Raw genomic sequence first — 27,970 nt, 5'->3', positions numbered from 1 at the left:
TGTTTTCTGCCCAGGGCACTGCTGGTTTGGAAGTGACAGCGTACGAGGAGATGTCCAGCCTGGTTAATTACATACAGCCAATCAAGTTTGACTCCTTTGAAGTCTCTGCCCGTAAGTCAACTCAGTCCTTTCAGAATCCCAAGTAATTCCATCATAGAATCATAGAAAATGAGTTGGAAGGGACCTCAAAGCCCTGGCCCAGGTTGCCCAGAGCAGGGGTGGCTGCCCCATGCCTGGAGGGGTTCAAGGCCAGGCTGGATGGGGCTTGGAGCCCCTGATCCAGTGGGAGGGGTCCCTGCTCAGGGCAGGGGTGGGACTGGAGGGGCTTTGAGGTCCCTTCCAACCCAAACCATTCCGTGGTTCTTTGATAGGGAATGGGATCCAATAGAAAGTGGGAATAAATGGGCCAAGTGCTTGCTGGGTCTGTCAATCCACACACACAGAATGGGGGCCTGCAAATGCCTTTCCTCTAAACATTTTCTTATCTCCCTTTTCTAGAGAAGAACCGCAGCTATGTCATCTCTTCCTTCACCGAGCTGAAGGCGTATGATCTGCTAACCAAGTTCCCGGTGCAGTTTGTGGAGTATCCTTTTGGCAGCCTTGGCCCAGCCGAGTTGTTTATAAGGAGCGTGGGGTCCTGTGAGGCTTGCGTGAGGCTGAGGAATATCTAGGTGGCTTCTGGTTCCAGAACCAGGTGAACTCTTCGTTAGGGATGTAAAGTGGGTTGGTGCTGGAGAGGTAGGATCTTCCAAAGTGGCTTGGGACCGATTCAGAGAGATTCTTGAGAGGATGTGTCCTGCTGTAGTGAACACCAAGGCTGCTTGAGTGCAAAGGGCATGGGAAGGGAGCCTGATGTGGCCGGGGCCTCTCTTGTCTGGAAGGCTCTGAGCATTTGGTAGTAGAGCTTAAACAATTTTCCCAATCTGAATGCGCGAGCCAGCCCCGGGGTACACGATGAGTTCTCCAGAGTTGTTTCCGATAGAGCGGCTGCAGATACAACAAGCGACAGATGAGCCGGATCTACCCCAAGGGCACCCGGATGGACTCCTCCAATTACATGCCCCAGATGTTCTGGAACGTCGGCTGTCAGATGGTGGCCCTCAACTTCCAGACGATGGGTGAGCGTCACGTTGGCTTCCAGCTGCTGGGTGGGTGAGGCTGCGCGCTCGCCTTCCCCGTCTCTTCCTCCGCTGCTCTTCCCTTCTGCTGCCTTTTCCCTGGGTGCATGTACTCTGCCTGCCTTCTCCCCGAGCGCTGTTCCTTGACTCCATCTCCTGCAGACCCAAAGCTCTGTTCCAGGCCCAGCACAAACCCAGCGCACACGGGTGCTGGTCCCACTGGTGCACGCACCCAGACACGTTCTCCTCTCACCCAGCGTCCGGGTGCCTTCTCTGGCTGTGCTGTTATGGGATGTCAGAGAGAATAACGTGCACGAACGCATCAGAAGCTCCTGCTCCTCCTGAGCTGCTCCCTCTCTTGAAGGCAGCTGGCAGGGCTCCATCTGGCTACGGCACTGGCCCGTCTGGGCTGTAATTTCCACTACTTTGACCTGAACAGGGCAGAAAAGCCTTTCTTTGCTGCACAAGCAGCACGAGAAGGAGAGAAAAGCCTCCAGAGAAAGCTATTCTTTACTCCTCTTCTCTCCGCAGAGGAGCGTCTCGTGTGCAGAGTGTGCGGGACCAGCTGTAGGGTTAAAAAAATCAACTTTAAAAGGGAGAGAGTGAGGGATTGGTTACAAAGAGGATCTCATAGTCAAGACAAGTGCAGAAAGCACAAGGCAGTGTTGTCAGGAGAACTGGCAGGGGGAGAGCATGGTCTGAGAGGAGGCTTAAAGTGAGGAGCAGGGGGGTTCAGACAACTATTGACTTCACACCCAAACCAGCAGGTGCTTCTTAAAGCAGAGTGTCAGGGTTTAGCCCTGGCCTGGCTGATTTTGGCAGCTAAAACTGAGCAGTTGAGCACCCAATTCCCTCCCCTCCTGCCCCCAGGGAAAGGGAAATGGGAAGAGAAGACTTGTGGGTTGGAAACTAAAACTGCAGCTTTAATGAAATAATAACACAGAAAATAATCAGGAAATAATAAAATATCTAGAACTATATGACATCAGGCCCCGACTCCTCACTGACTGTATCCCCATGGATGCTGCAGAGCAGACGCGAGGGGAAGGGTCTGGGGTAGGAGGGAGCTGGGCTCAGGAGCTGGATTTGGGACTGCACGGATCCAGGGTCAGGAGTAAATAGACAGGCAAGGTCCTCACTGGGCGTTTGCTGTTGCAAAAGAGGGCGAGGCCCTCATGATCTCTATTTCATCCTAAGTAGGACGGGTATGGGTTGGAATCCTCTGCCAGTCTGTTTGGGGTCACCTCTCCTGCCCACCCCTCCCTGCACGTGTGACCTTTTTCACCTCTTTGAGCTCCACCAGCTCGGGGTGGTCTCAGTTTCCGTAGGAACAAGAACAAGCCTTGGTCTTTCTGCATCCCCGTGTGATCACTGCTAGAGAAGCCATCTGAAAAACATGCAGTTATCATTCAGAAACTGAAGTTGCTCAGACGAGACTTCGCTGAAGTCAGAAACTGATTCTGCTTCAGCTCAAACCACACCAGGAGGTTTTGGTTTCGTTCCACCCGTGCCTTATGGTGCAGGCATCAGCAACCCCCTCACCTTTCTCACCACAGCTGCTGTGATGTTCCTCCCCGTAGGGTGCCGAGAGGCTTAATTAGTTTTTGAAACAGCTTTGTGAGCCTTTAGCGAGCAGGGGCTGTAGACGTACGGCGTCTTCCAGCTCCCTGATAGCCACCTGAGGAGGTGACGTTTCCCTCGGTGTCTCCCCTGTACCTCAGATGTCCCCATGCAGCAGAACATGGCCCTCTTTGAGTTCAACGGCCAGTGTGGGTATCTGCTCAAGCACGAATTCATGCGGCGCCCGGACAAGCAGTTTGACCCCTTCTCCGTGGACCGCATCGACGTGGTGGTGGCCAGTACCCTGTCTGTCACGGCAAGTACAAACGGCGCGGTCGTTCCTCCCCGACAGCCGCGTCCCGGCCCCGCGGACAGAACTGGCATCTCCGGCCCCGCTATTTGTTACCCAGCAGGGCTCTTGGAGGCAAACGAACCCGGGGAGCCCTGTGGCAGAGGGTTTCCATGGCAACTCCCACCCTTTTCGCTCTCTTAAATTAATCATCATCGCGTGAAAATGGAAAATTAGCATCTGCCCCACAGAAGCAGCCGAGGCCGCGGTGATGAGGAGGGTGGAGGAAGCGCTGCAGCAAGAAACATGGGTGGAAGTGAAAGAAAAGCCTCTTGGGGACTGGAAGCTGCATCAGGAACGATGGTTTGGGGTGGGAACGGTTTGTCTTTGGGATGAAGGAATGGGTGAGGTCTTCTGTTTAATTCCTTTCAGCAGTTTCTAATTCTGTTTCTTCTTGTTGGTAGATACTCTCTGGCCAGTTCCTCTCAGACCGCAGTGTGAAGACTTATGTGGAAGTGGAGCTGTTCGGGTTGCCCAGGGACACGAAACGCAAATACAGAACCAAACTGACCTCCACTGCCAACTCCATTAACCCCGTGTGGAAAGAGGAGGCTTTTGTTTTTGAAAAGGTAAGAGCATTTGATAGTCATTTAGACAGAGAATCCCTGGCTGGCCACACGTGCTGCCTCCTGAGGGGTCAGTGGTGATGGCAGGGACTGGCTTCTGGAGAGCTCAGTCATGGCTTGAGACACACGAGGTGATGTGTGGTGCTCTCTTGACGATATCCAAACCACACTGGCCCAAGCAACTCTCCATCAATAGTTCCCGGAATGGACACGGGAACATTGGAGGTGTTCAAGGGACAGGTGGACGAGGTGCTAAGGGGCATGGTTTAGTGTTTGATAGGAATGGTTGGACTCAATGATCCAGTGGGTCTCTTCCAACCTGGTTATTCTATGATTCTATGATTTCTGGGAATAACAGGCATCAAAAGTTTGTGCTGCACATCTCTGGAGGTGTCCAAGGCCAGGTTGGATGGGGCCTGGAGCCCCTGATCCCATGGGAGGTGTCCCTGCCCATGGCAGGGGTGGGACTGGGTGGGCTTTGAGGTCCCTTCCATCCCAAACCATTTTGTGATTCTTTCACACACTTTTCAGGCTTCAGATCCAGCAGAATAGTTTTTAGTTAATTTTGTGGGAGAAGAAAACTGGGGAGGAGGGAGGAGCCCTTCTGGCAAGTTCATTCCCTTCACTGGTGAATTGGTTCATGGAAGCTGAGGTTTGGAGGCTTGTTCTCCCCATTTATTCTTTAGGTTAACTGAATAGACAGGGTCTTCCTTGGAGAGGCAGCCGTGCTTTGATGGAAGGAGGAGAGAATTAAGTTCTCCTTGGCGAAGCTGGTTTGCTGTTAGGAGTGAGAGGTGAGGATGCTGGTGCCTTACTCTGTTTTTCCCTTAGATCATGATGCCTGAGTTGGCGTCGCTCAAAATTGTGGCCTGGGAGGAAGGAGGGAAGTTCATTGGCCATCGCATCATCCCCGTTATTGCAGTGCATTCGGGTAAGCGCGGTCGCAATTCCTTCAGCTTTTGCACCCTTGAAGTCTCTCCACTGGAAGCTGTGAAGAAGTTAAGAGGCAAAACATGCCGATGTTCCTCATCTCCATTCCTGTCAGCAGTGGAGGCGTCAAATTCCTCCTGTCACAGCCTTGGCTTCGTTCCATGATGCATCCGCATGGAATTTGTTTTGCACTTGGAGCACGTGGGCGAGACGGGACAGGGGTTCACCCAGCTCACCTCCTCTGCTTTCTGCTTCCAGGCTACCACCACGTTTGTCTCCGCAGCGAAAGCAACATGCCGCTCACCATGCCTTCTCTGTTCGTGTACCTGGAAGTAAAGGACTACGTTCCCGACGCTTGGGCAGGTAGGATGGGCGTGAGGGTTGCTCTGGCTTTATCCAAACTGTGATCCAGCAGCAATTTCCAGCCCCGAGGGCAGCTTTCCTTAATTCCTGCGCAGGCTGGGACCTGAGCGCGTGCCAGCAGCCTGTCACACCCTTGCTTTTGCTGGAAGAGGCTGGATGCTTGCGCTGTGGCTGTGACTGGATCGCTGTAGGGGCCGAGGCACACGCACCTGGGGCAGAGCGGGTGTAACTGTGTCCCGTTTGGCGTGGGGTCGTCTCTTTCCTGCTTCGTCCAGTGGCAGGGGGAGCGTGGAGGTGGTCACTGTCAGGGCCTGACAGCAGTAGGGCTCGAGGGAGCGCAGGCGTGTTCTTCCCTGTTTCTTGCTGGTGCTGGGATACAGGGATCTTCCCTTTCAAAAGGAAATGGTCAAAGCATCCCCGAAACCAGAGGAGGCCACGGAGATGATCCAAGGTCTGGAGAACCTCCTATATGAGGGCAGGCGCAAAGAGTTGGGGTTGTTGAGCCTGGAGAAGAGAAGGCTCCAGGGAGACCTTAGAGCAGCTTCCAGGGCTGAAAGGGGCTCCAGGAAAGCTGGGGAGGGGCTCTGGATCAGAGTGGGCAGGGAGAGGAGGAGGGGAACGGTTTTCAGCTGAGAGAGGGGAGATGGAGATGATATCTTGGGGAGAAAGGTTTTGCTGTGGGGGTGGAGAGACCCTGGCACAGGTTGCCCAGAGCAGGGGTGGCTGGAGGGGTTCAAGGCCAGGTTGGATGGGGCTTGGAGCCCCTGATCCAGTGGGAGGTGTCCCTGCCCAGGGCAGGGGTGGGACTGGATGGGCTTTGAGGTCCCTTCCAACCAGAACCATTCTATGATTCTAAGCAGAGAATACAAAACCTCCCTGCTCCACAGTTTCCTGTCCTAGGCCAGAAAGCAAACAGGAAGGCAAGGAAAATGAGAGTACGATGAGTTTTTTGATAATCCAAGCAAAGCCCTCCTCTTTGTTTCTAGATCTGACCATTGCGCTCTCCAACCCCATTAAGTTCTTCAGCCTGCAGGACAAGAGATCGGTTAAGCTGAAGGATGGCTCGGTGGACGTAAGCTCTTCCAGGTTCTTTTGCTGTCTCTAAACAGGTTGCATGTTTCCAGCCTGAAATAATGGAGTTGATGTTTGTTTTAGAGGCTTGGCCCACGGAAGAACCTCTCATCTGCTGAAAGTAATGGGATACCGGACTCTGCTGGGAGATGTAGCGTTCCTGTTTCAAATGGGCCTGCAGGTAAAGGTGTGGGCGTGAGGGGACCTCAAAGCAGAAGGGAAGGCCTGTGCACTCAACAGGCTAGAAAAAGACAGCGCTGGAGGGTGAGGATCCTTGGTAATGGAGTCAGAACCTTTTAGGCCAAGTCACCAGCTTGGAATTATTGGCAGAAGTTGTAGTTACCGTGACTCTTGTGGCGGGGGCAAGTGTCATTTTAAGTATGTTTAGATCCCCCTGAAAATTCTTCTGACTTCTGAAACTGGCCCAGGCTGCCCAGAGCAGTGGTGGCTGCCCCATCCCTGGAGGGGTTCAAGGCCAGGCTGGATGGGGCTTGGAGCCCCTGATCCAGTGGGAGGTGTCCCTGCCCATGGCAGGGGTGGGACTGGATGGGCTTTGAGGTCCCTTCCAACCCAAAACTTCCACAATTCTATAATTTATTACTAGGTTTAAGAAGCACAATTCTGTGATTCTCTGATTCTAAGCCACCACCAGCAACGTGCAGCTCGGGCAGGCTCTCTGCAAAGGCAGAGAATCCTGTTCCCTTTCTGCTGTGCCTGTTAACGAAGTTCCCAAGCACTTTGGCATCTCGGCAGCTTAATTAGTTCCTGTGGCTTCACACCAACATCATTCCCATGGCCCACGTTCCCTTCAGTGTCTGTTTTCAACCTGAAAGTTCAGGATAGACCGTAAACAGGAACCTCTTTTGTGATTTCAGGAGCAGCGGCTTTCACCAAGGATGAAAGTGTGATAGAAGTGACACAGATTACAGGTAACTCCTCTCGTGCTGTTCCTGTGGCCTTGGCAGTCATCTCGCATTCCCTCTCCCAATTTCTGAGTGTGATGAAGACAGAGCCTGTCTTGCAACTTAAAAAAGACCTGACCCAACCCTGCCTGTTGTAGTCAGCGCTAAAGACCAATCCCATGTGTCTCTGGGGTCCTGGTTTCCCTGCCTGTGGCACCGTTTGCCCCACAGCCGCAGTGCTTGACGAGCTCTCAGGCTGAACTCACAGCAGGTCTCGAGGAGAGCAGAGCTTGGGGTCCCATGGTCTGTGCCTTTACACGAGCTGGGCCGCTCTCATCAGCACAGGGAGTTCAGAAGAGCTTTGCTCCTCTGGCTGCAGTTGTCATAGAATCACAGAATCACCAGGTTGGAAGAGACCCACCGGGTCATCGAGTCCAACTATTCCCATCATTCACTAACCCATGTCCCTCAGCGCCTCGTCCACCCGGCCCTTAAACCCCTCCAGGGAAGGGGACTCAACCCCCTCCCTGGGCAGCCTCGGACAGGGACCAATCACCCTTTCCGTGAAAAAGTTTTTCCTAATGTCCATCCTGACCCTCCCCTGGTGGAGCTTGAGGCCATTCCCTCTCGTCCTGTCCCCTGTCCCTTGGGAGAAGAGCCCAGCTCCCTCCTCTCCACAACCTCCTCTCAGGGAGTTGGAGAGAGCAATGAGGTCTCCCCTCAGCCTCCTCTTCTCCAGGCTAAACCCCCCCAGCTCTCTCAGCCGCTCCTCTTCTTCTCCAGCCCCTTCCCCAGCTCCGTTCTCTTCTCTGCACTCGCTCCAGAGCCTCAACATCCTTCTTGTGGGGAGGGGCCCAGCACTGACCCCAGGATTCGAGGAGCGGACTCACCAGGGCCGAGTCTAGAGGGAGAAGAACCTCCCTGGACCTGCTCGTCACACCGTTTCTGATCCAAGCCAAGATGCCCTTGGCCTTCTTGGCCACCTGGGCCACTGCTGGCTCATGTTCAGTCGCTGTCAACCAACCCCCCCAGGTCCTTCTCCTCCAGGCAGTTTCCAGCCAGGCTTCTCCTAGTCTGGAGCTGCTCAGGGTTGTTGTGCCCCAAGTGCAGGACCCGCCATTTGGCCGGGTCAGGTTGCCTTTCTAGCGATGTAGGAGGCTGGAGCTGTCACTTGAGTTCTGCTCTGGCTGGATTTGTTGGTTCCTTCACCCCAACTCTACCAGAAGTAACGTGGTCACGGGGAGCCTGCAGCATGCTCGCCACTCTGTGGTGACGCGCCGCTCACCCGCTTCTCTGGATCTTTGTGCAGCCTGGTAGCAACCCGTGCAAACCACCAGTAACCCGGGGGGCTGAAGGTGCCACAAAAGGGAACTGGAGGCTCCCGAGAGAACCTGCTGCACCCAGGATGTTAACTCAGTAACTGTTAGGGACATCAAGTGTTGGTTTTAAATGTTATTCCTGTAGAAAAACGTTTCCAAGGACAGAGCTGTGGTTACTTCAGATATGTACATCCCGTAACCACAGGATCATAGAATGGTTTGAGTTGGAAGGGACCTTAAAGATCATCTAATTCCAACCCCCTGCCATGGGCAGGGACACCTCCCACTGGATCAGGGGCTCCAAGCCCCATCCAGCCTGGCCTTGAACCCCTCCAGGGATGGGGCAGCCACCCCTGCTCTGGGCAGCCAGGGCCTCCCCACCCTCACAGTGAAGAATTTCTTCCTAATGTCTCATCTAAATCTTCCTCCATCCAATTTAAAGCCATTCCCCTCATCCTATCACTCCAGGCCTTTGTAAAAAGTCCCTCCCCAGCTTTCCTGTAGCCCCCTCCAGGTATGGGAAGGTGAGCTTTGGTTTGAGAGCCTGGACTTGTTGCCTCGCATTTAAGCCCCAGCCTCTCAGCAGCTGACCCTGCACAGCACAGCCTCGCACTGCCGACACGCCTGTGAGTTCTGCTCAGTTTTGCACATTCCAAGCCCAAACCCATTGCTTACCCATAGAAGGGAACTCCCAGGGGCCTCTTGGCTGCCGCTAACCACACCTGCCTGCCTTGCTGCTGCCACATATCAAGTTCTTCAACAGCTCATCCTTTCCTGCTCATTTTTATCTGCCTCAAACCCCTTTTGTTTATTCCTCACAACCCGTAAAGAGGGAGAAGAAGCTGAATGAAGGCAGTGCTGAAAATACTGATCCCAAAAGGCATCGTGGTAGGTTGAGAAATTCTAAGTGAGAGCAAACAGCCTCTTTATTTTGTGTTTTAGAGCCTCAGACAGCGAGCCTGGAGGAGCTGCAGCAGATGAAGCTCTTTCTGAAGCTGCTGAAGAAGCAAGAGAAGGAACTGAGGGAGCTGGAGCGGAAAGGATGTAAACAGAGGGAGGAGCTGCTGCAGAAATATTCTGTGCTCTTCTCAGAGCCTCTGTGCTACGGAGGCAAGAAAAGGATGATAAACAGCAGGAAAACCCTGAAGAAGAGGTAAGTACAGCACAGGGTCACTGCCCCAAACCAAAGCAGAGGGATCCCCAAGAGAAACGTGGCTTTGTTGAAGGAAGCAGGGAGTGCTGTGGGCAGCCCCGTCTCCCTGGGTTTACAGCCTCGGATGTTGCCGCTGTCGGGTGGGCAGGGGGTCAGGATTGTGTCAGCATCTCTAGAAGCAGCAGAGCTGCTGTGTCTGTTCTGCAGGAGTTTGACCACAGGTGACGTTGGTACATGTGCAAATCCTGTAGAAATAGCAGAAAGCCAGGTTCTGGAACTGAGAGAGAGGCTGGAGATGGACCTCACCCACCTGGGAGAGGAACACTACAATGGGATTCGAAGAAAGAAAGAGCAGCACGCCACAGAGGTAAGGACCACGAGAGCCAACAGCAAATGTAACCAGGAGAGCAAAGACAGCCTGAAAACTGAGTTCTTCACTAAACCGTGAGCTTGGCAATGTAGCCGCAGGGTGGAAACCCCCACTCAGAACCACTGTCAAGTCCACACAAGATAATTGAGACTGTAGACAGTGATTCTTATTTGTTAGAAGCAGTAAAAATCCAACAGGAATGTCTTTATAGGTCTATGATTTGAGAAGAATTGAGCAGCGCTGCCCTGGAGCACATCAGGCTCCATCTTCTACTCCTCTGAGAGCTTGGCCTGCGGTTAACGTGGTCTTTATTGGCTTTGTGCTCTGCCAGTGCCCCCTCTCTGGGTGTGTGAGGCTGTACCACGCTTCTCACGGCTCCCACGTGCTGTGCCACCAGCCAGGTGACATGCAGGCGTCTTGAAGCTCTGTGGTGACCATCGCAGCGTTGCAGACACACAGGGGCAACCACGCTCACCAGTCATTTAGCCAGGACAGAAGATTCATGGGAGCAGAGCGGCCCCACCAGTACATTCGGTGTTTGCCGCTGCTGCATCTGTGCCCGTGAAATGAAACCTGGTGAGGGACAGCCCTCCAAGGACCACCTCTTAGCAGACCTCCAGGGTCCACCTCTTAGCAGGCCTGGATTTCATTGCTTTTGGAATCCAGGAAGTGTTTTGCTGCTTGGCTTGGTAAAAGACTTAAGTGTCCACGCGTGGTGTCACCAGTGAGTCCTGAAAGCTCCTCGGTGCTTCCCACACCCTTGGACCTCCCCAGCGAGAGAGACAGCGATGCCTGGAGACAAGGTGCAGCCCACAAGGTGGAGATGAGAAATGTGGGATAGGGCATCTCTTCCAGTGAAAGAGGGACAGTTCCAGGATTTAAAGGCCTTTTCCGAAGGACCTGGCATCGTGTCTTAAATCTTAGGTTCCCTGGTGCACTTGTGGCTTGACGAGCACCTTGCAAGCTGTCTGCAAGACTGGCTGGTCTAGCGTGTGTCAACCCTGAGAGGGAACAAAACCTGCTCTCGAGAAGCAGCTTTACCTGGAAGTCATGCTTATCGGCAGAGAAACCAAAGGAATAAGACATCCTTGTCTCACACTCTGTCAAAGACTGTGAGATGTAGTGGGCAAGGCTACAAAAAGGAAATCCAGCCCTGGAGCTGGAGAGGCAGGGTTTTCCCTTTCGGGCTGTATCTGCGGGCAGGTCCGACTGCGCGTTGGCTCTGCCAGGAGCTCCCACGACAAGGCCCAGCCTCTTGTTTAGAAGGTAGGATCTGCTGCTGTTTCCCATCAACCCAAAAGCACAGCGAATCTGGTGCTGCCTCTTACACAGAGAGAAGGAACTGACCATAAAAGTAGCCTAGGGGGTGGTGACATGGCTCGTGGAGCAGCTTCTGGCCTTGGTAGGTCACTCCGAAAGCACGATGTGGTCTGTGGGCACGTCTGACCTCGCTGTCGTGGTGCACGGGTTTGCACAGAGCCTCTGGGGTGAGCTGCCTTCTGGGATTCTGCACAGGGAGGGATAAAGCTAAATCCACTGGTAATTAAATAGAGGTGCTGAGCTGTGTGTCATCTCGGTTTGGTTTTCATCTTGTTTTCATCCCTTGAACAGCAAGTCACCAAGATCATAGAGCTGGCCAGAGAGAAGCAGGCAGCTGAGCTGAAGGCACTGAAGGACTCGTCAGAAAGGTAAACTTGGTATTTGAATAATAAAGTAATAATGCATGAATAATGAAGCATTAATAATCTTGCCTGGGGTAGCATTTTCTGCTGGATCACAGAGCCCTGTGCTACAGGCAGGGGGGGAATACAGGGGAAGAGAAGTGTTTGCACTGGAAGGAACCTCAAAGCCCATCCAGTCCCACCCCAACCCTGTGCAGGGACACCTCCCACTGGATCAGGAGCTCCCAGCCCCATCCAACCTGGCCTTGAACCCCTCCAGGGATGGGGCAGCCACCCCTGCTCTGGGCAGCCTGGGCCAGGGCCTCCCCACCCTCACAGCAAAACATTTCTCCCCAGGATCTCATCTCAGTCTCCCCTCTTGCAGCTGAAAACTGTTCCCCCTTGTCCTTTCCCAGCCCTCCCTGATCCAGAGCCCCTCCCCAGCTTTCCTGGAGCCCCTTTCAGTCCTGGAAGCTGCTCTAAGGTCTCCCCGCAGCCTTCTCTTCTCCAGGCTGAACAACCCCAACTCTCTCAGCCTGGCCTCATAGCAGAGGTGCTCCAGCCCTCAAATCATCTCGTGGCCTCCTCTGGAGTTGCTCCAACAGCTCCATCTCCTATGTTGGGCGCCCCAGAGCTGGATGCAGAACTCCAGGTGGGATCCCACGAGAGCAGAGTCTTTACTTTGGTGAGAAACTGAGGCAGAAGTGATGGGACTGGAGGTCTCACACAGTTGCCCAGCGGCAGGGGTGGGACGAGAGCTTTCGCCTTGTCATCTCCAGAACAGCGTCCGTGCCCCGAGGCACCAACAGGGTACAAGCATTCGAGCTGCCTTGACTGACCAACTCAGAAAGACTGGAAAGAAGCCTGCAGGTTATTGGCTATCATCTGTCTGCTGTGGTCAGTCCATCATGTATAATCCCTTCCAGGGACCGATCAGCTCAGCCTTCTAAGAGAATTGAGCCCCGCTGCTTAAATAAACTGGCAGAATCAATTCACTGACTTCTAGCCAGGCACTTGGCCATTTGTTCTTGCAATAACTTGGTCCTGAAGCTAAAATCCTCCCTCATTCCTGCTTCCCATTGTATCCTCTCTCAGCCTTCAGTTGCTAAATCAAAGGTTCCTCTTTTCGTGACAGATTCGGTTTGTCTCGGCTATTCAGCATATTCAGACAAGGGTAAGAAACCCAGGGCGAGCCAGGAGAAATGGTTCGTTAATAATACAGGGTCGTTTAGTAGAGAAAGTCCAGGAAGATTTAAAGATCTTGAGCAACAGGCAATAAAATGGCACTTAAATTAGGGATGAATAAATAGAAACGAATGCTAAGGGAAAACCAAACTGTACAAGGGCTGAGCTGTTGTCATTCGGGAAGGAGATCTTGGTTCTGCCCCTCTGCTCCGCTCTGGATGGGGAAGCGTTTATGGGTTCTGCTTTGCAAGTCACATCCCATAGTTTATCTGCCTTTCTGCTTGCTTCACGTCATCTTTTGAACTCTCCTACAGAGCCACATAGCTCCTTCTTCAGTTTTTCATTTAGCAGTGTAAATCCTTTCAGCAAGTCTCCTGCTGCTCCAGAAGAACCCAGTACAACCCAGTTGCGACACATGGATTTTCTCCTGCCTTTTGCTATGACGCACTTTGAAAAGAAGAAAACATTACAGGACTTAAAATATTCTGCAGACTTAGGCTTTCTGCTGCACAGTCGCTCAAGCTTTGCTCTCCCAGGCAGTCGAGCGCTCCAGATGTGGAGAGCTGCATCAGTCTGAGGTTTGTAATCAATCTCTCGGCGCTCTCTTCTCTCCCCAGCAATATTAAAGACATTAAGAAGAAGCTGGAGGCAAAGAGAGTGGACCGAGTCCAGGCCGTGATGAGGAGCACCAGCGACAAGGCTGCTCAGGAGAGGTACTGGGAGGGAACTGGGAAGGGATTGTCCCCATGGACTGGGAGCTGTGAGGCTGCACCTCGAGTCCTGGGTTCAGTTCTGAGCCCCTCACTCCAAGAAAGACATTGAGGGGCTGGAGCGTGTCCAGAGAAGGGAACGGAGCTGGGGAAGGAGCTGGAGAACAGAGTTATGAGAGGTGGCTGAGGGTCCTGGGGGTGTTTAGCCTGGAGAAAAGGAGGCTGAGGGGAGACCTCATCACTGTCTGCAACTGCCTGAAAGGAGGTTGTGGTGAGGTGGGTGCTGGGCTCTTCTGCCAAGGGACAGGGGACAGGATGTGAGGAAATCACCTCAAATTGCACCGGGGCAGGTTCAGGTTGGACATCAGGAAAGATTTCTTCACAGAAAGGGTTCTCAGGCCCTGGCAGAGGCTGCCCAGGGCGGTGGTGGAGTCCCCAGCCCTGGGGGGGTTAAAGCCAGGTAGACGAGGTTCTTGGGGATCTGGTTTAGTAGTGGACAGGGACAGTTCGACTCAATAATCTCAAGGGTGTTTTCCAAGCAAACAATTCCATGATTCTGTGGCATCGATAAACAGATTTTATATAGAGATAACAGGTGCGTTATAGGTTTTCATGGATTTCCTTTCTTTAAAGGTTGAAGAAAGAAATTAACAACTCTCACATTCAGGAGGTGGTGCAAACCATCAAACTGGTAAGGCGAGCGCCCCTGCCCCAGCATCGCTCTCCTGTAAAGCAGGGGTGGCTGGTGGGTGGCACCAGCAAGGCTCCCAGACAGAGTGCAAGCTCTGAGGTGTTTAGAACCCCTTGAATTGCTGCTGCAACAAGATCTCCGAGTAACTAGTGAGGCCCTGGCCCAGGTTGCCCAGAGCAGGGGTGGCTGCCCCATCCCTGGAGGGGTTCAAGGCCAGGTTGGATGGGGCTTGGAGCCCCTGATCCCGTGGGAGGTGTCCCTGCCCGTGGCAGGGGTGGGACTGGATGGGCTTTGAGGTCCCTTCCAACCCAAAGCATTCTGTGATACGAAGCACTGACCTGGGCTGAATGATGCACAGAGCTGTGAGAAAGGGAGGAGAAGACCCAGAGGTTCCCATCTTTGCCCTTTCGAGATGCAGCCCCTTGCAGAGCAGACTCGAGTGCACACGTGTGCTCGCTCTTGCTCTGCTTTCCTCGTTCAGGGCCTCGAGGGAGGCACAAACGCCTCGGAGCCAGCAGGAATGGGTCAGAATTGGGAATGAGGCGGGTACGATGCCGTGTGTTGTGTAAATCTCTGTCTCGTGCTCCAACTCTGTGTCTTGCTGCTGGAAGCTTGGGCTGGCTAAAGCATTTCCTTACAAACAACTTCAATTTAAGTGCTTTTTTAATGTATTCTTTTTAAAGGTAACAGAAAAGACAGCCAGGTGTCAGCAGAAACTGGAAGAGAAGCAGGCAGAGAATCTGAGAGCGATCAAGGAGAAAGAAGGCCAGGTAAAGGCTCAGGGTCAGTGCTGTACAATAAATCCTGAACCCTCGAGGGGTTTCATCTTCCTCGTTCTTTAATTAACGCCTCACTCACGCTGCACACACGCTGCAGCCGCCCACTCCTCTGGGCGCTGAATGAATGACTTGGATCCACGTAGGCTCCTCTAGAACCACCTCCTAGGTCAGCGCCGCTGCAGCCCCCGCTCCCCGTGCCAGCAGGAGCATTCGCCTCGCCACAGAACCGCCCCCTGGCTTGAAATTGTGGTGGAAACGCGTCTTTAAACAAGACAAATCTCGCCCCTCCAAGCGCACAAAAGGCATTCCTGTTCGTTCAAGGTGGGAGTGCAGCCTGGATTCATCTCGCTGCAGATCAGAGCGACCCAGCTCGGGATCCTCCCCCCTTTCACCTTCGGGGAGGGCAGAGTTTGCCAGGAGGATGGAGAAAAGTCCTTCAGCCCAGGGCTGAGACCAAAACTGTCACGTGCCAACATCTCCTCGCATTGGTCTCTCTCAGAGCAGGTTTTAATATCGTTCCCAGCCTGACTTAGCCCCAGTGTTTGGAGAATGACATGAGGTCTCTCTTTGCAGCTCCAGCAGGACGCGCTGGCGGAGTACGAGGAGAAGTTGAAAAGACTGAGTGTGGAGGTGCAGGAAATGGTGAAGAGCTACGCCAGAGGAGGCTTTCCTGGAGAGCCAGAGACTCGGAAGGAAGCGGCTCAGAGCGTTCCTGAGGGAGAACAAGGCCCTACAGAGCGACTGGAAGAAAAGATCGTAGTGGCAGAGGTGTCACGGCTCCCGTTTGCCACACCTGGGCCCCCAGGAGCCAAAACAGATGTTGAGATTGAAGAAAGCAGATTCTGAGAGAGGCTTCCTTTACTGTTCCACCTCAGGGAGGTTGATGGAGGTTTATGGTGGAGTTAAAGACCAGCTTGACGAACTCCTCCTCTCCTGCTCCGGGGATCTCCTGAATCCTTCAGGACCGTACTTATTGTCCTAGACAGGGGCAGGAGGCTGAAGAGATCATCCTTCAGCCTTAGCACGGAGGAGTTGAAGCAGCGTGAGGGCCCCTGGCTGACGATGGGCTCGGTGGTGGCACTCACGGTGGCGTCGACACTGAGAGTTCAGTCTGGATTCAGACTTCATTTTTTAGAGTACCCCCCCCATTCATCACACGCCTCTCTCCCCATCAGAGCTGGATCTTTGAATCAATTTAACGAGGTGCGCTCTCCAGTAACCCAGCTGAGAGCGAGCCTGGAATAAAGCCTCGGGGCACACGCAGGGCTGGGTGCCCTCAAACACTGATCTCCTGAAGTGCTGTTCCCTCCAACAACACCTAATCTGCGGGAGGAAGGGTTGGGTTGGTAGAACCTCATGCCAGTTCCTTCACACTCAGCGCTGGCTCCATCCCCGCCAGGGCTGAGGATCCTGTTCAGGACAGAGAAACCAGCACATCAACCAGCGTTTCCCACGGTGGAAGCGGGCAACATGAGCGCTGGAGCTTGTCTGACCACAGACCTTCCAGCAGAACACGCTGAGGGGCCAAGTCCCACCACCTTGGACTTCAACAGGAAAAGGGAAGAGCAGGGATAGCAGGAGGGGGACAGTTTTAAGCTGAAAGAGGGGAGAGTGAGATGAGATCTTAGGGAGAAATGTTCTCCTGGGAGGGTGGGGAGGCCCAGGCCAAGGTAGCCAAGAGCAGGGGTGGCTGCCCCATCCCTGGAGGGGTTCAAGGCCAGGCTGGATGGGGCTTGGAGCCCCTGATCCCGTGGGAGGGGGTGGAACTGGATGTGCTGTGAGGTCCCATCCAACCAACACCACTCCATGATAGCAAGATCCTCTTGGTCAACATGACACTTACACACTGAAGACCAGGAGAGCTCTTTGGAGAGCAGAGCCCTGCAAGGGCCCAGAGAGATTCTTTGACCTCTAGTAACCCCAGGGCCTAATTGGTGACCTCAAGTAACCCCAGAATGGTCAGTGGAGACGTAGTTTGACCTCTAGTAACCCCAGGGCCTAATTGATGACCTCAAGTAACCCCAGAATGGTCCTCAAAGACGATCTTTGACCTCTAGTAACCCCAGGGCCTAATTGACCACTCTGGGGTTACTTGAGGTCACCAATTAGGCCCTGGGGTTACTAGAGGTCAAACAACGTCTCCACTGACCATTCTGGGGTTACTTGAGGTCACCAATTAGGCCCTGGGGTTACTAGAGGTCAAACAACGTCTCCACTGACCATTCTGGGGTTACTTGAGGTCACCAATTAGGCCCTGGGGTTACTAGAGGTCAAACAACGTCTCCGATGACCATTCTGGGGTTACTTGAGGTCACCAATTAGGCCCTGGGGTTACTAGAGGTCAAACAACGTCTCCACTGACCATTCTGGGGTTACTTGAGGTCACCAATTAGGCCCTGGGGTTACTAGAGGTCAAACAACGTCTCCACTGACCATTCTGGGGTTACTTGAGGTCACCAATTAGGCCCTGGGGTTACTAGAGGTCAAACAACGTCTCCACTGACCATTCTGGGGTTACTTGAGGTCACCAATTAGGCCCTGGGGTTACTAGAGGTCAAACAACGTCTCCGATGACCATTCTGGGGTTACTTGAGGTCACCAATTAGGCCCTGGGGTTACTAGAGGTCAAACAACGTCTCCGATGACCATTCTGGGGTTACTTGAGGTCACCAATTAGGCCCTGGGGTTACTAGAGGTCAAACAACGTCTCCACTGACCATTCTGGGGTTACTTGAGGTCACCAATTAGGCCCTGGGGTTACTAGAGGTCAAACAACGTCTCCACTGACCATTCTGGGGTTACTTGAGGTCACCAATTAGGCCTTGGGGTTACTAGAGGTCAAACAACGTCTCCACTGACCATTCTGGGGTTACTTGAGGTCACCAATTAGGCCCTGGGGTTACTAGAGGTCAAACAACGTCTCCGATGACCATTCTGGGGTTACTTGAGGTCACCAATTAGGCCCTGGGGTTACTAGAGGTCAAACAACGTCTCCACTGACCATTCTGGGGTTACTTGAGGTCACCAATTAGGCCCTGGGGTTACTAGAGGTCAAACAACGTCTCCGATGACCATTCTGGGGTTACTTGAGGTCACCAATTAGGCCCTGGGGTTACTAGAGGTCAAACAACGTCTCCACTGACCACTCTGGGGTTACTTGAGGTCACCAATTAGGCCCTGGGGTTACTAGAGGTCAAACAACGTCGCCGATGACCATTCTGGGGTTACTTGAGGTCACCAATTAGGCCCTGGGGTTACTAGAGGTCAAACAACATCTCCACTGACCATTCTGGGGTTACTTGAGGTCACCAATTAGGCCCTGGGGTTACTAGAGGTCAAACAACATCTCCACTGACCATTCTGGGGTTACTTGAGGTCACCAATTAGGCCCTGGGGTTACTAGAGGTCAAACAACGTCTCCACTGACCATTCTGGGGTTACTTGAGGTCACCAATTAGGCCCTGGGGTTACTAGAGGTCAAACAAAGTCTCCGATGACCATTCTGGGGTTACTTGAGGTCACCAATTAGGCCCTGGGGTTACTAGAGGTCAAACAACGTCTCCGATGACCATTCTGGGGTTACTTGAGGTCACCAATTAGGCCCTGGGGTTACTAGAGGTCAAACAACGTCTCCACTGACCATTCTGGGGTTACTTGAGGTCACCAATTAGGCCCTGGGGTTACTAGAGGTCAAACAACGTCTCCGATGACCATTCTGGGGTTACTTGAGGTCACCAATTAGGCCCTGGGGTTACTAGAGGTCAAACAACGTCTCCACTGACCACTCTGGGGTTACTTGAGGTCACCAATTAGGCCCTGGGATTACTAGAGGTCAAACAACGTCTCCACTGACCATTCTGGGGTTACTTGAGGTCACCAATTAGGCCCTGGGGTTACTAGAGGTCAAACAACGTCTCCGATGACCATTCTGGGGTTACTTGAGGTCACCAATTAGGCCCTGGGGTTACTAGAGGTCAAACAACGTCTCCGATGACCATTCTGGGGTTACTTGAGGTCAAACAACGTCTCCGATGACCATTCTGGGGTTACTTGAGGTCACCAATTAGGCCCTGGGGTTACTAGAGGTCAAACAACATCTCCGATGACCATTCTGGGGTTACTTGAGGTCACCAATTAGGCCCTGGGGTTACTAGAGGTCAAACAACGTCGCCACTGACCATTCTGGGGTTACTTGAGGTCACCAATTAGGCCCTGGGGTTACTAGAGGTCAAACAACGTCTCCACTGACCATTCTGGGGTTACTTGAGGTCACCAATTAGGCCCTGGGGTTACTAGAGGTCAAACAACGTCTCCGATGACCATTCTGGGGTTACTTGAGGTCACCAATTAGGCCCTGGGGTTACTAGAGGTCAAACAACGTCTCCACTGACCACTCTGGGGTTACTTGAGGTCACCAATTAGGCCCTGGGGTTACTAGAGGTCAAACAACGTCTCCACTGACCATTCTGGGGCTACTTGAGGTCACCAATTAGGCCCTGGGGTTACTAGAGGTCAAACAACGTCTCCGATGACCATTCTGGGGTTACTTGAGGTCACCAATTAGGCCCTGGGGTTACTAGAGGTCAAACAACGTCGCCACTGACCATTCTGGGGTTACTTGAGGTCACCAATTAGGCCCTGGGGTTACTAGAGGTCAAACAACGTCTCCACTGACCATTCTGGGGTTACTTGAGGTCACCAATTAGGCCCTGGGGTTACTAGAGGTCAAACAACATCTCCACTGACCATTCTGGGGTTACTTGAGGTCACCAATTAGGCCTTGGGGTTACTAGAGGTCAAACAACGTCTCCACTGACCATTCTGGGGTTACTTGAGGTCACCAATTAGGCCCTGGGGTTACTAGAGGTCAAACAACGTCGCCACTGACCATTCTGGGGTTACTTGAGGTCACCAATTAGGCCCTGGGGTTACTAGAGGTCAAACAACGTCTCCACTGACCATTCTGGGGTTACTTGAGGTCACCAATTAGGCCCTGGGGTTACTAGAGGTCAAACAACGTCTCCGATGACCACTCTGGGGTTACTTGAGGTCACCAATTAGGCCCTGGGGTTACTAGAGGTCAAACAACGTCTCCACTGACCATTCTGGGGTTACTTGAGGTCACCAATTAGGCCCTGGGGTTACTAGAGGTCAAACAACGTCTCCGATGACCATTCTGGGGTTACTTGAGGTCACCAATTAGGCCCTGGGGTTACTAGAGGTCAAACAACGTCTCCACTGACCATTCTGGGGTTACTTGAGGTCACCAATTAGGCCCTGGGGTTACTAGAGGTCAAACAACGTCTCCACTGACCATTCTGGGGTTACTTGAGGTCACCAATTAGGCCCTGGGGTTACTAGAGGTCAAACAACGTCTCCGATGACCATTCTGGGGTTACTTGAGGTCACCAATTAGGCCCTGGGGTTACTAGAGGTCAAACAACGTCTCCACTGACCATTCTGGGGTTACTTGAGGTCACCAATTATGCCCTGGGGTTACTAGAGGTCAAACAACGTCTCCACTGACCATTCTGGGGCTACTTGAGGTCACCAATTAGGCCCTGGGGTTACTAGAGGTCAAACAACGTCTCCGATGACCATTCTGGGGTTACTTGAGGTCACCAATTAGGCCCTGGGGTTGCTAGAGGTCAAACAACGTCTCCACTGACCATTCTGGGGTTACTTGAGGTCACCAATTAGGCCCTGGGGTTACTAGAGGTCAAACAATGTCTCCACTGACCATTCTGGGGTTACTTGAGGTCACCAATTAGGCCCTGGGGTTACTAGAGGTCAAACAACGTCTCCGATGACCATTCTGGGGTTACTTGAGGTCACCAATTAGGCCCTGGGGTTACTAGAGGTCAAACAACGTCTCCACTGACCGTTCTGGGGTTACTTGAGGTCACCAATTAGGCCCTGGGGTTACTAGAGGTCAAACAACGTCTCCGATGACCATTCTGGGGTTACTTGAGGTCACCAATTAGGCCCTGGGGTTACTAGAGGTCAAACAACGTCTCCACTGACCATTCTGGGGTTACTTGAGGTCACCAATTAGGCCCTGGGGTTACTAGAGGTCAAACAACGTCTCCACTGACCATTCTGGGGTTACTTGAGGTCACCAATTAGGCCCTGGGGTTACTAGAGGTCAAACAACGTCTCCGATGACCATTCTGGGGTTACTTGAGGTCACCAATTAGGCCCTGGGGTTACTAGAGGTCAAACAACGTCTCCGATGACCATTCTGGGGTTACTTGAGGTCACCAATTAGGCCCTGGGGTTACTAGAGGTCAAACAACGTCTCCACTGACCATTCTGGGGTTACTTGAGGTCACCAATTAGGCCCTGGGGTTACTAGAGGTCAAACAACGTCTCCACTGACCATTCTGGGGTTACTTGAGGTCACCAATTAGGCCTTGGGGTTACTAGAGGTCAAACAACGTCTCCACTGACCATTCTGGGGTTACTTGAGGTCACCAATTAGGCCCTGGGGTTACTAGAGGTCAAACAACGTCTCCGATGACCATTCTGGGGTTACTTGAGGTCACCAATTAGGCCCTGGGGTTACTAGAGGTCAAACAACGTCTCCGATGACCATTCTGGGGTTACTTGAGGTCACCAATTAGGCCCTGGGGTTACTAGAGGTCAAACAACGTCGCCACTGACCATTCTGGGGTTACTTGAGGTCACCAATTAGGCCCTGGGGTTACTAGAGGTCAAACAACATCTCCGATGACCATTCTGGGGTTACTTGAGGTCACCAATTAGGCCCTGGGGTTACTAGAGGTCAAACAACGTCTCCACTGACCACTCTGGGGTTACTTGAGGTCACCAATTAGGCCCTGGGGTTACTAGAGGTCAAACAACGTCGCCGATGACCATTCTGGGGTTACTTGAGGTCACCAATTAGGCCCTGGGGTTACTAGAGGTCAAACAACATCTCCACTGACCATTCTGGGGTTACTTGAGGTCACCAATTAGGCCCTGGGGTTACTAGAGGTCAAACAACGTCTCCACTGACCATTCTGGGGTTACTTGAGGTCACCAATTAGGCCCTGGGGTTACTAGAGGTCAAACAAAGTCTCCGATGACCATTCTGGGGTTACTTGAGGTCACCAATTAGGCCCTGGGGTTACTAGAGGTCAAACAACGTCTCCGATGACCATTCTGGGGTTACTTGAGGTCACCAATTAGGCCCTGGGGTTACTAGAGGTCAAACAACGTCTCCACTGACCATTCTGGGGTTACTTGAGGTCACCAATTAGGCCCTGGGGTTACTAGAGGTCAAACAACGTCTCCGATGACCATTCTGGGGTTACTTGAGGTCACCAATTAGGCCCTGGGGTTACTAGAGGTCAAACAACGTCTCCACTGACCACTCTGGGGTTACTTGAGGTCACCAATTAGGCCCTGGGATTACTAGAGGTCAAACAACGTCTCCACTGACCATTCTGGGGTTACTTGAGGTCACCAATTAGGCCCTGGGGTTACTAGAGGTCAAACAACGTCTCCGATGACCATTCTGGGGTTACTTGAGGTCACCAATTAGGCCCTGGGGTTACTAGAGGTCAAACAACGTCTCCGATGACCATTCTGGGGTTACTTGAGGTCAAACAACGTCTCCGATGACCATTCTGGGGTTACTTGAGGTCACCAATTAGGCCCTGGGGTTACTAGAGGTCAAACAACATCTCCGATGACCATTCTGGGGTTACTTGAGGTCACCAATTAGGCCCTGGGGTTACTAGAGGTCAAACAACGTCGCCACTGACCATTCTGGGGTTACTTGAGGTCACCAATTAGGCCCTGGGGTTACTAGAGGTCAAACAACGTCTCCACTGACCATTCTGGGGTTACTTGAGGTCACCAATTAGGCCCTGGGGTTACTAGAGGTCAAACAACGTCTCCGATGACCATTCTGGGGTTACTTGAGGTCACCAATTAGGCCCTGGGGTTACTAGAGGTCAAACAACGTCTCCACTGACCACTCTGGGGTTACTTGAGGTCACCAATTAGGCCCTGGGGTTACTAGAGGTCAAACAACGTCTCCACTGACCATTCTGGGGCTACTTGAGGTCACCAATTAGGCCCTGGGGTTACTAGAGGTCAAACAACGTCTCCGATGACCATTCTGGGGTTACTTGAGGTCACCAATTAGGCCCTGGGGTTACTAGAGGTCAAACAACGTCGCCACTGACCATTCTGGGGTTACTTGAGGTCACCAATTAGGCCCTGGGGTTACTAGAGGTCAAACAACGTCTCCACTGACCATTCTGGGGTTACTTGAGGTCACCAATTAGGCCCTGGGGTTACTAGAGGTCAAACAACGTCTCCACTGACCATTCTGGGGTTACTTGAGGTCACCAATTAGGCCTTGGGGTTACTAGAGGTCAAACAACGTCTCCACTGACCATTCTGGGGTTACTTGAGGTCACCAATTAGGCCCTGGGGTTACTAGAGGTCAAACAACGTCGCCACTGACCATTCTGGGGTTACTTGAGGTCACCAATTAGGCCCTGGGGTTACTAGAGGTCAAACAACGTCTCCACTGACCATTCTGGGGTTACTTGAGGTCACCAATTAGGCCCTGGGGTTACTAGAGGTCAAACAACGTCTCCGATGACCACTCTGGGGTTACTTGAGGTCACCAATTAGGCCCTGGGGTTACTAGAGGTCAAACAACGTCTCCACTGACCATTCTGGGGTTACTTGAGGTCACCAATTAGGCCCTGGGGTTACTAGAGGTCAAACAACGTCTCCGATGACCATTCTGGGGTTACTTGAGGTCACCAATTAGGCCCTGGGGTTACTAGAGGTCAAACAACGTCTCCACTGACCATTCTGGGGTTACTTGAGGTCACCAATTAGGCCCTGGGGTTACTAGAGGTCAAACAACGTCTCCACTGACCATTCTGGGGTTACTTGAGGTCACCAATTAGGCCCTGGGGTTACTAGAGGTCAAACAACGTCTCCGATGACCATTCTGGGGTTACTTGAGGTCACCAATTAGGCCCTGGGGTTACTAGAGGTCAAACAACGTCTCCGATGACCATTCTGGGGTTACTTGAGGTCACCAATTAGGCCCTGGGGTTACTAGAGGTCAAACAACGTCTCCACTGACCATTCTGGGGTTACTTGAGGTCACCAATTATGCCCTGGGGTTACTAGAGGTCAAACAACGTCTCCACTGACCATTCTGGGGCTACTTGAGGTCACCAATTAGGCCCTGGGGTTACTAGAGGTCAAACAACGTCTCCGATGACCATTCTGGGGTTACTTGAGGTCACCAATTAGGCCCTGGGGTTGCTAGAGGTCAAACAACGTCTCCACTGACCATTCTGGGGTTACTTGAGGTCACCAATTAGGCCCTGGGGTTACTAGAGGTCAAACAACGTCTCCACTGACCATTCTGGGGTTACTTGAGGTCACCAATTAGGCCCTGGGGTTACTAGAGGTCAAACAACGTCTCCGATGACCATTCTGGGGTTACTTGAGGTCACCAATTAGGCCCTGGGGTTACTAGAGGTCAAACAACGTCTCCACTGACCGTTCTGGGGTTACTTGAGGTCACCAATTAGGCCCTGGGGTTACTAGAGGTCAAACAACGTCTCCGATGACCATTCTGGGGTTACTTGAGGTCACCAATTAGGCCCTGGGGTTACTAGAGGTCAAACAACGTCTCCACTGACCATTCTGGGGTTACTTGAGGTCACCAATTAGGCCCTGGGGTTACTAGAGGTCAAACAACGTCTCCACTGACCATTCTGGGGTTACTTGAGGTCACCAATTAGGCCCTGGGGTTACTAGAGGTCAAACAACGTCTCCGATGACCATTCTGGGGTTACTTGAGGTCACCAATTAGGCCCTGGGGTTACTAGAGGTCAAACAACGTCTCCACTGACCATTCTGGGGTTACTTGAGGTCACCAATTAGGCCCTGGGGTTACTAGAGGTCAAACAACGTCTCCGATGACCATTCTGGGGTTACTTGAGGTCACCAATTAGGCCCTGGGGTTACTAGAGGTCAAACAACGTCTCCGATGACCATTCTGGGGTTACTTGAGGTCACCAATTAGGCCCTGGGGTTACTAGAGGTCAAACAACGTCTCCGATGACCATTCTGGGGTTACTTGAGGTCACCAATTAGGCCCTGGGGTTACTAGAGGTCAAACAACATCTCCACTGACCATTCTGGGGTTACTTGAGGTCACCAATTAGGCCCTGGGGTTACTAGAGGTCAAACAACGTCTCCGATGACCATTCTGGGGTTACTTGAGGTCACCAATTAGGCCCTGGGGTTACTAGAGGTCAAACAACGTCGCCACTGACCATTCTGGGGTTACTTGAGGTCACCAATTAGGCCCTGGGGTTACTAGAGGTCAAACAACGTCTCCACTGACCATTCTGGGGTTACTTGAGGTCACCAATTATGCCCTGGGGTTACTAGAGGTCAAACAACGTCGCCGATGACCATTCTGGGGTTACTTGAGGTCACCAATTAGGCCCTGGGGTTACTAGAGGTCAAACAACGTCTCCACTGACCATTCTGGGGTTACTTGAGGTCACCAATTAGGCCCTGGGGTTACTAGAGGTCAAACAACGTCTCCGATGACCATTCTGGGGTTACTTGAGGTCACCAATTAGGCCCTGGGGTTACTAGAGGTCAAACAACGTCTCCGATGACCATTCTGGGGTTACTTGAGGTCACCAATTAGGCCCTGGGGTTACTAGAGGTCAAACAACGTCGCCACTGACCATTCTGGGGTTACTTGAGGTCACCAATTAGGCCCTGGGGTTACTAGAGGTCAAACAACGTCTCCACTGACCATTCTGGGGTTACTTGAGGTCACCAATTATGCCCTGGGGTTACTAGAGGTCAAACAACGTCGCCACTGACCATTCTGGGGTTACTTGAGGTCACCAATTAGGCCCTGGGGTTACTAGAGGTCAAACAACGTCTCCACTGACCATTCTGGGGTTACTTGAGGTCACCAATTAGGCCCTGGGGTTACTAGAGGTCAAACAACGTCTCCACTGACCATTCTGGGGTTACTTGAGGTCACCAATTAGGCCCTGGGGTTACTAGAGGTCAAACAACGTCTCCGATGACCATTCTGGGGTTACTTGAGGTCACCAATTAGGCCCTGGGGTTACTAGAGGTCAAACAACGTCTCCGATGACCATTCTGGGGTTACTTGAGGTCACCAATTAGGCCCTGGGGTTACTAGAGGTCAAACAACTTCGCCACTGACCATTCTGGGGTTACTTGAGGTCACCAATTAGGCCCTGGGGTTACTAGAGGTCAAACAACGTCGCCACTGACCATTCTGGGGTTACTTGAGGTCACCAATTAGGCCCTGGGGTTACTAGAGGTCAAACAACGTCTCCACTGACCATTCTGGGGTTACTTGAGGTCACCAATTAGGCCCTGGGGTTACTAGAGGTCAAACAACGTCGCCGATGACCATTCTGGGGTTACTTGAGGTCACCAATTAGGCCCTGGGGTTACTAGAGGTCAAACAACGTCTCCGATGACCATTCTGGGGTTACTTGAGGTCACCAATTAGGCCCTGGGGTTACTAGAGGTCAAACAACGTCTCCGATGACCATTCTGGGGTTACTTGAGGTCACCAATTAGGCCCTGGGGTTACTAGAGGTCAAACAACGTCGCCACTGACCATTCTGGGGTTACTTGAGGTCACCAATTAGGCCCTGGGGTTACTAGAGGTCAAACAACGTCTCCACTGACCATTCTGGGGTTACTTGAGGTCACCAATTAGGCCCTGGGGTTACTAGAGGTCAAACAACGTCTCCGATGACCATTCTGGGGTTACTTGAGGTCACCAATTAGGCCCTGGGGTTACTAGAGGTCAAACAACGTCTCCACTGACCATTCTGGGGTTACTTGAGGTCACCAATTAGGCCCTGGGGTTACTAGAGGTCAAACAACGTCTCCGATGACCATTCTGGGGTTACTTGAGGTCACCAATTAGGCCCTGGGGTTACTAGAGGTCAAACAACGTCTCCGATGACCATTCTGGGGTTACTTGAGGTCACCAATTAGGCCCTGGGGTTACTAGAGGTCAAACAACTTCGCCACTGACCATTCTGGGGTTACTTGAGGTCACCAATTAGGCCCTGGGGTTACTAGAGGTCAAACAACGTCGCCACTGACCATTCTGGGGTTACTTGAGGTCACCAATTAGGCCCTGGGGTTACTAGAGGTCAAACAACGTCTCCACTGACCATTCTGGGGTTACTTGAGGTCACCAATTAGGCCCTGGGGTTACTAGAGGTCAAACAACGTCGCCGATGACCATTCTGGGGTTACTTGAGGTCACCAATTAGGCCCTGGGGTTACTAGAGGTCAAACAACGTCTCCGATGACCATTCTGGGGTTACTTGAGGTCACCAATTAGGCCCTGGGGTTACTAGAGGTCAAACAACGTCTCCGATGACCATTCTGGGGTTACTTGAGGTCACCAATTAGGCCCTGGGGTTACTAGAGGTCAAACAACGTCGCCACTGACCATTCTGGGGTTACTTGAGGTCACCAATTAGGCCCTGGGGTTACTAGAGGTCAAACAACGTCTCCACTGACCATTCTGGGGTTACTTGAGGTCACCAATTAGGCCCTGGGGTTACTAGAGGTCAAACAACATCTCCACTGACCATTCTGGGGTTACTTGAGGTCACCAATTAGGCCCTGGGGTTACTAGAGGTCAAACAACGTCTCCACTGACCATTCTGGGGTTACTTGAGGTCACCAATTAGGCCCTGGGGTTACTAGAGGTCAAACAACGTCTCCACTGACCATTCTGGGGCTACTTGAGGTCACCAATTAGGCCCTGGGGTTACTAGAGGTCAAACAACGTCTCCGATGACCATTCTGGGGTTACTTGAGGTCACCAATTAGGCCCTGGGGTTGCTAGAGGTCAAACAACGTCTCCACTGACCATTCTGGGGTTACTTGAGGTCACCAATTAGGCCCTGGGGTTACTAGAGGTCAAACAACGTCTCCGATGACCATTCTGGGGTTACTTGAGGTCACCAATTAGGCCCTGGGGTTACTAGAGGTCAAACAACGTCTCCACTGACCGTTCTGGGGTTACTTGAGGTCACCAATTAGGCCCTGGGGTTACTAGAGGTCAAACAACGTCTCCGATGACCATTCTGGGGTTACTTGAGGTCACCAATTAGGCCCTGGGGTTACTAGAGGTCAAACAACGTCTCCACTGACCATTCTG

General features: G+C 52.5%; 1 protein-coding gene across 5 annotated transcripts in view; it reads left to right on the top strand.

The window, feature by feature from the left end:
- LOC138720816 (1-phosphatidylinositol 4,5-bisphosphate phosphodiesterase beta-2-like) overlaps window positions 1-16,008 on the top strand; it is a 47,070-nt gene extending 31,062 nt beyond the window's left edge. For 2 of the 5 annotated variants that reach the window (XM_069857176.1, XM_069857178.1), the window contains exons 16-32: window positions 15-111; window positions 499-583; window positions 994-1,118; window positions 2,840-2,994; window positions 3,432-3,596; window positions 4,425-4,524; window positions 4,782-4,886; window positions 5,873-5,958; window positions 6,042-6,138; window positions 6,833-6,886; window positions 9,121-9,331; window positions 9,539-9,698; window positions 11,313-11,389; window positions 13,165-13,260; window positions 13,891-13,948; window positions 14,632-14,718; window positions 15,301-16,008. In XM_069857176.1, the coding sequence (XP_069713277.1) occupies window positions 15-111; window positions 499-583; window positions 994-1,118; window positions 2,840-2,994; window positions 3,432-3,596; window positions 4,425-4,524; window positions 4,782-4,886; window positions 5,873-5,958; window positions 6,042-6,138; window positions 6,833-6,886; window positions 9,121-9,331; window positions 9,539-9,698; window positions 11,313-11,389; window positions 13,165-13,260; window positions 13,891-13,948; window positions 14,632-14,718; window positions 15,301-15,573 (2,031 nt within the window). In that variant the 3' untranslated portion in view covers window positions 15,574-16,008. Of the gene's footprint in view, window positions 1-14; window positions 112-498; window positions 584-993; window positions 1,119-2,839; window positions 2,995-3,431; window positions 3,597-4,424; window positions 4,525-4,781; window positions 4,887-5,872; window positions 5,959-6,041; window positions 6,139-6,832; window positions 6,887-9,120; window positions 9,332-9,538; window positions 9,699-11,312; window positions 11,390-13,164; window positions 13,261-13,890; window positions 13,949-14,631; window positions 14,732-15,300 lie in introns of those variants that run through there. The other 3 variants (XM_069857177.1, XR_011337480.1, XR_011337481.1) reach the window with 3 other exon arrangements.
- The last annotated feature ends 11,962 nt before the right edge of the window (window positions 16,009-27,970 follow it).

This window comes from Phaenicophaeus curvirostris, chromosome 5 (genome assembly GCF_032191515.1).
Source record: "Phaenicophaeus curvirostris isolate KB17595 chromosome 5, BPBGC_Pcur_1.0, whole genome shotgun sequence".
Lineage (NCBI taxonomy): Eukaryota > Metazoa > Chordata > Aves > Cuculiformes > Cuculidae > Phaenicophaeus > Phaenicophaeus curvirostris.
This window is presented reverse-complemented; position numbering and strand designations above follow the sequence as displayed.